The 6,031-nt window shown below is 48.6% G+C and overlaps 1 protein-coding gene across 2 annotated transcripts; it reads right to left on the reverse strand.

Annotated features, from left to right (window-relative positions):
* Positions 1–1,183: 1,183 nt before the first annotated feature.
* Positions 1,184–5,823, reverse strand: LOC109885008 (cytochrome P450 26A1-like). 2 transcript variants are annotated; one of them, XM_031813201.1, is made up of 7 exons: positions 5,210–5,823; positions 4,866–5,090; positions 4,422–4,703; positions 4,170–4,316; positions 3,284–3,418; positions 1,729–1,881; positions 1,184–1,617 (listed from the first exon to the last, which is right to left on the reverse strand). In XM_031813201.1, exons 1-7 carry the CDS (start codon positions 5,396–5,398, stop codon positions 1,279–1,281), a joined length of 1,470 nt encoding a protein of 489 aa, XP_031669061.1. In that variant the 5' UTR covers positions 5,399–5,823; the 3' UTR covers positions 1,184–1,278. The 2 variants fall into 2 exon arrangements, with proteins under 2 accessions (XP_031669061.1, XP_031669060.1); XM_031813200.1 differs by having other exon boundaries at positions 1,729–1,878; positions 5,210–5,806.
* Positions 5,824–6,031: the final 208 nt, after the last annotated feature.

The raw sequence follows: 6,031 nt of genomic DNA on the forward strand, positions 1-6,031 counted from the left end.
TACAGAGTCAATGTGGAGGCTATATACAGGGGGTACCGGTACAGAGTCAATGTGGAGGTTATATACAGGGGGGTACCGGTACAGAGTCAATGTGGAGGCTATATACAGGGGGTACCGGTACAGAGTCAATGTGGAGGCTATATACAGGGGGTACCGGTACAGAGTCAGTGTGGATGACTGGCCATTTGATGAGCTGTTCAGCAGTCTGGGTGGCCATTTGATGAGCTGTTCATCAGTCTGGGTGGCCATTTGATGAGCTGTTCATCAGTCTGGGTGGCCATTTGATGAGCTGTTCATCAGTCTGGGTGGCCATTTGATGAGCTGTTCATCAGTCTGGGTGGCCATTTAATGAACTGTTCAGCAGTCTGGGTGGCCATTTGATGAACTGTTCAGCAGTCTGGGTGGCCATTTGATGAGCTGTTCATCAGTCTGGGTGGCCATTTGATGAACTGTTCAGTCTGGGTGGCCATTTGATGAGCTGCTCATCAGTCTGGGTGGCCATTTGATGAGCTGTTCATCAGTTTGGGTGGCCATTTGATGAGCTGTTCATCAGTCTGGGTGGCCATTTGATGAGCTGTTCATCAGTCTGGGTGGCCATTTGATGAACTGTTCAGTCTGGGTGGCCATTTGATGAGCTGCTCATCAGTCTGGGTGGCCATTTGATGAGCTGTTCATCAGTCTGGGTGGCCATTTGATGAGCTGTTCATCAGTCTGGGTGGCCATTTGATGAGCTGTTCATCAGTCTGGGTGGCCATTTGATGAACTGTTCAGCAGTCTAATGGCTTGGAGGTAGAAGCAGTCTCCTGACTAGACAGTCTCCTGACCCTGACTAGACAGTCTCCTGACCCTGACTAGACAGTCTCCTGACCCTGACTAGACAGTCTCCTGACCCTGACTAGACAGTCTCCTGACCCTGACTAGACAGTCTCCTGACCCTGACTAGACAGTCTCCTGACCGTGAGGGAAATGGAAACGTCGAGGTTATGTTGGTTTAGATTTAGTCTGAAATTGTGACGCAACGTGTTCTCAATACCAGGTCTAAATGTCATGTCAATAAATGTTGTTTTTTACTTCCAAAACATGTTTTTATTAAATAAAACCCATACAACAACGTGTAATATAAATAATGGAATGAGAGAGTGTCGTTTGTTTCTATAAAACAGAAGATATACACAACTATGTATTTTCACATATCAAGTATGAATCATTTAATCTAAAACTCATTACAATATTTTATATTTACAATTTCATAGCTTTAATATGGAGGCGTGTTTGTCACTAGGTACGGCTGTAACTCCTGAACACAGTGGGCAGGTTGTCAACGGGGTAGACCGTAGGGCCGGTCTTCATGGTCGGGGGGCCGTTCGATAGAGTCCAGTCACATTGCAGTGTCAGCTCTACCAGGAATATCTTCAGGAGAACCTTGGCAAACTCTTTTCCGACACACATCCTGGAGCCGCCTCCGAACGGGATGTAGTTGAAGCGCGAGGAGTCCTCAGAAGATTTGTCCATGAAACGCTCCGGGTTGAACTCCTCTTTGTTGGGGAACACGTCGGCCACGTCGTGGGTGTCACAGATACTGTAGATCATGGTCCAGCCTTTGGGGATCTGGTAACCCTGGAAACATAGAACATCACTGTTAGACAACTGGTCTGGAGTTTCACAGTCACCATCCCATCAAATAGACAGGTTAGTATTGTATTCAAATCTGTAACAAAAAGGACTTACATTGAGCTGGAAGGTCTTCAGCACCACTCTGAAGCCTCCAGGTACAGGTGGGTTTATCCTCAAGGTCTCTTTGATGACACAGCCTGTATACTTTAACTGTTCCAACACCTCAATGTTCACATTCTGCCCCAGCAGATCCACACCTAGTTCCTCCTGACAGAGACACAGAGAGAGAGAGAGAGACACAGAAAGCGAGAGACACAGAGAGAGCGAGACACAGAAAGCGAGAGAGAGCGAGACACAGAAAGCGAGAGAGAGCGAGACACAGAAAGCGAGAGAGAGCGAGACACAGAAAGCGAGAGAGAGCGAGACACAGAAAGCGAGAGAGAGCGAGACACAGAAAGCGAGAGAGAGCGAGACACAGAAAGCGAGAGAGAGCGAGACACAGAAAGCGAGAGAGAGCGAGACACAGAAAGCGAGAGAGAGCGAGACACAGAAAGCGAGAGAGAGCGAGACACAGAAAGCGAGAGAGAGCGAGACACAGAAAGCGAGAGAGAGCGAGACACAGAAAGCGAGAGAGAGCGAGACACAGAAAGCGAGAGAGAGCGAGACACAGAAAGCGAGAGAGAGCGAGACACAGAAAGCGAGAGAGAGCGAGACACAGAAAGCGAGAGAGAGCGAGACACAGAAAGCGAGAGAGAGCGAGACACAGAAAGCGAGAGAGAGCGAGACACAGAAAGCGAGAGAGAGCGAGACACAGAAAGCGAGAGAGAGCGAGACACAGAAAGCGAGAGAGAGCGAGACACAGAAAGCGAGAGAGAGCGAGACACAGAAAGCGAGAGAGAGCGAGACACAGAAAGCGAGAGAGAGCGAGACAGAGAGCGAGACACAGAAAGCGAGAGAGAGCGAGACAGAGAGCGAGACACAGAAAGCGAGAGCGAGCGAGACACAGAAAGCGAGAGAGAGCGAGACACAGAAAGCGAGAGAGCGAGACACAGAAAGCGAGAGAGCGAGACACAGAAAGCGAGAGAGAGCGAGACACAGAAAGCGAGAGAGAGCGAGACACAGAAAGCGAGACACAGAAAGCGAGAGAGAGCGAGACACAGAAAGCGAGACACAGAAAGCGAGAGAGAGCGAGACACAGAAAGCGAGACACAGAAAGCGAGAGAGAGCGAGACACAGAAAGCGAGACACAGAAAGCGAGAGAGAGCGAGACACAGAAAGCGAGAGAGAGCGAGACACAGAAAGCGAGAGAGAGCGAGACACAGAAAGCGAGAGAGAGCGAGACACAGAAAGCGAGAGAGCGAGACACAGAAAGCGAGAGAGCGAGACAGAGCGAGACAGAGAGCGAGACACAGAAAGCGAGAGAGAGCGAGACACAGAAAGCGAGAGAGAGCGAGACACAGAAAGCGAGACACAGAAAGCGAGAGAGAGCGAGACACAGAAAGCGAGACACAGAAAGCGAGATAGAGAGAGAGCGGTGACAGAGTATTATTTCACAATCATTCCATAAGCCAATGAGATCTAAAGGACGTTATTAATGTCCTAGTAAATGACTGGATGAATATTGATTGACTGAATTGATGATTCCCGGCTATAAATAACAGGTTCTTACCTGCTGGTGCAGTTCTTGTCTGAGTTTGTTGAGCGTGTCGGGATTGAGTCCCAGGAACATGACCAGTGAGGTGGCTGTACTAGCAGTGGTCTCATGGCCTCCAAATAAAAGCTCTGTGGCTGACTCCTTAATTGCCTTCAGATAGAATTATTTTGTTTTACTCACTGAGCAAAGATTCTTATAACACCACAGCTGGTTTAAATGTCCATCTATCATCTGTTTATTTATGCATGAAAAATAACTTGATAAATGCACGGTTTAAAAAACATGTGTTTTACTTAACCTTAATTTATCTAGGCAAGTCAGTTAAGAACAAATTCTTATTTGGTTACTGGCCCACTAGGCCGCCCTGCCGGCCCTACGCTCTGGCCACTAGGCCGCCCTGCCGGCCCTACGCTCTGGCCACTAGGCCGCCCTGCCGGCCCTACGCTCTGGCCACTAGGCCGCCCTGCCGGCCCTACGCTCTGGCCACTAGGCCGCCCTGCCGGCCCTACGCTCTGGCCACTAGGCCGCCCTGCCGGCCCTACGCTCTGGCCACTAGGCCGCCCTGCCGGCCCCAACGCTCTAGCCACTAGGCTACCCGCCGCCCCCAACGCTCTAGCCACTAGGCTACCCGCCGCCCCCAACGCTCTAGCCACTAGGCTACCCGCCGCCCCCAACGCTCTAGCCACTAGGCTACCTGCCGCCCCCAACGCTCTAGCCACTACCTGCCGGCCCTCCACTCTAACCACTCGGCGACCTGCCGCCCCTCCACTCTAACCCCGCCGCCCCCCACCTCTAACCACTAGGCTACCTGCCGCCCCTCCTCTCTAACCACTCAGCTACCTGCCGCCCCCAACGTCTCTGTTGTTGAAGATGGGGATACATGTATAGAATAGAGTATTACCTGCATGCTGAACGGCTCGTCACTGTTCCTACTGATGTCTATCAGCTGTTGTAGCGCGTCTCTGTGTTTCACCTCTTTACCACTGTCTATTTTCTTCTGGATATTTTCCTCGATTTTGGAGTGGATTAAATTTCGGGCTTTCAATCCCTGTAGATAAAAGATGTGTATTTTTTTTAACATTAATTTAGGCCCTGACAATATTCTGAATACATTGTTTAAAAATGTCATAGAATTGAGTGCACCGCTAATTACCCGGTACAAGCCGCTGAAGGGGACATCGACCGGAAGGGAGAAAAGGTTCTTGATCATCTCTTCGAAAGCCTCCACCAGCTCCTGCTCGTCGGTCTTGATCTGGTCCGGGTCGAAGCCCAGGAGGATCCTCATGGCGATGCGGAACATGAGGCGCTTCATCTCGGGGTAGACTAGAACGTAGGAGTCCTTCTCGAGCCATTCCCTCACGGCGCTCCTCACCTCCTCCTGGATCACCGGGATGTAGTGTTCCAAGGCATCCCGGGAAAACGCTCTCATTATAGCCTAAAATACAGGAGCAACTTTTCGTTAAGACGGGAGGGACATTAAAAGAACTTTAAATAAGTGCAGATTTTAGCCAAACATCTATGCGTAAAACCCTACATTGAATTTGCTATTTTAAAAATTGTATTCATGCCAAAACATTTTTTAAAACCATCTACGCACCTTTTTCTTGTTTTTGTGCTGGGTCCCGTGCATATTGGAGAGCGTGTCCGATCCCAAAATAGTTCTGACGGAAGCGGGCCACTGCACGGCGACAAGTTTATGTTCACCCAGCAGAATCTGTCTGACGTTGTTCGCTCCCATGACGCGCACCGTGGGGTTGCCAAAGAGATGCGTTCTGTAAATGCATCCATACTTCTGCCGTTTCATCCGCAGGAACTTTCTCCTCTGCAATAAAATGAATAAATAAAAATGGTTTGTTTATTATCAACGGAAAACATATACACCAACAGGTTAATATTATACAATATTACTATTACTAAGTTTGAAAAAAGTGTTATAATTACCTGGAGAAGGAGATGGAGCGTCTCGCCAATGAAAGGTAAGCCCATGGACCCAGGAGGGAGGGGGGCTCGACAGCTGGGATCCCGACCACGGATCAAATAAACCTCCCATAACTTCACCGCGATTAAAAAGAGAAAGATTGGAAGCACAATCGTGCACAAAAGGGTCGCCACCAACGTGTTCAAAGCCATTGTACTAGTGCGCGTAACGAGTCGTGTAACCAAACCAACTATAAACGTGTGAGGACTTTTAGGTGGAGCAAGAGTTTGTTTGCTACTGAAAGTCTGGGTGTTTTCTACGGCCTTTTTATACCCTTTCCCCCAGGTCTCGGCCTCCTGTTACCTTGGCTTGGCGACAGAAATTAGTTCACACAAAGTTCATCTTTAATTGTTGTGTCATCTCGCTCCGCCCACGGAGTAGCAGCTTCTCCAAAACCCCATTTGTTACATGCGCATTTTAATACCACCTCCTGTTGGAGACGCACAATCAGGGGTTTAACTCTGAAAAGGTGTTAAGTCCCTCTAACAATAGGAACCATCCAAGGTTCTTTGTTGCAAATATTCCGCAGTTTAGCCTCATTACATGTGATGAGTTCTGCATGTAATGCCCGGGGCGGGTCTTAATTGAACTGCTTTCAACACATTTCAATTAGCGCTGTTGGTTCCGAATTTAAATAATTTCCTTAATCCCCCTTTAAATTCCCCTTTAAATTCCAACACACGTCTTTGCTTTGTTCGACTCATGCATTAAAGCTGAATGTGGTCAAATTAAATCATTAAACAATCGTCTGAAAGATTTAATCCAGCATTTAGTTGGAATAACCA

Source organism: Oncorhynchus kisutch, unplaced genomic scaffold (assembly GCF_002021735.2).
Source record: "Oncorhynchus kisutch isolate 150728-3 unplaced genomic scaffold, Okis_V2 Okis04b-Okis11a_hom, whole genome shotgun sequence".
NCBI lineage: Eukaryota > Metazoa > Chordata > Actinopteri > Salmoniformes > Salmonidae > Oncorhynchus > Oncorhynchus kisutch.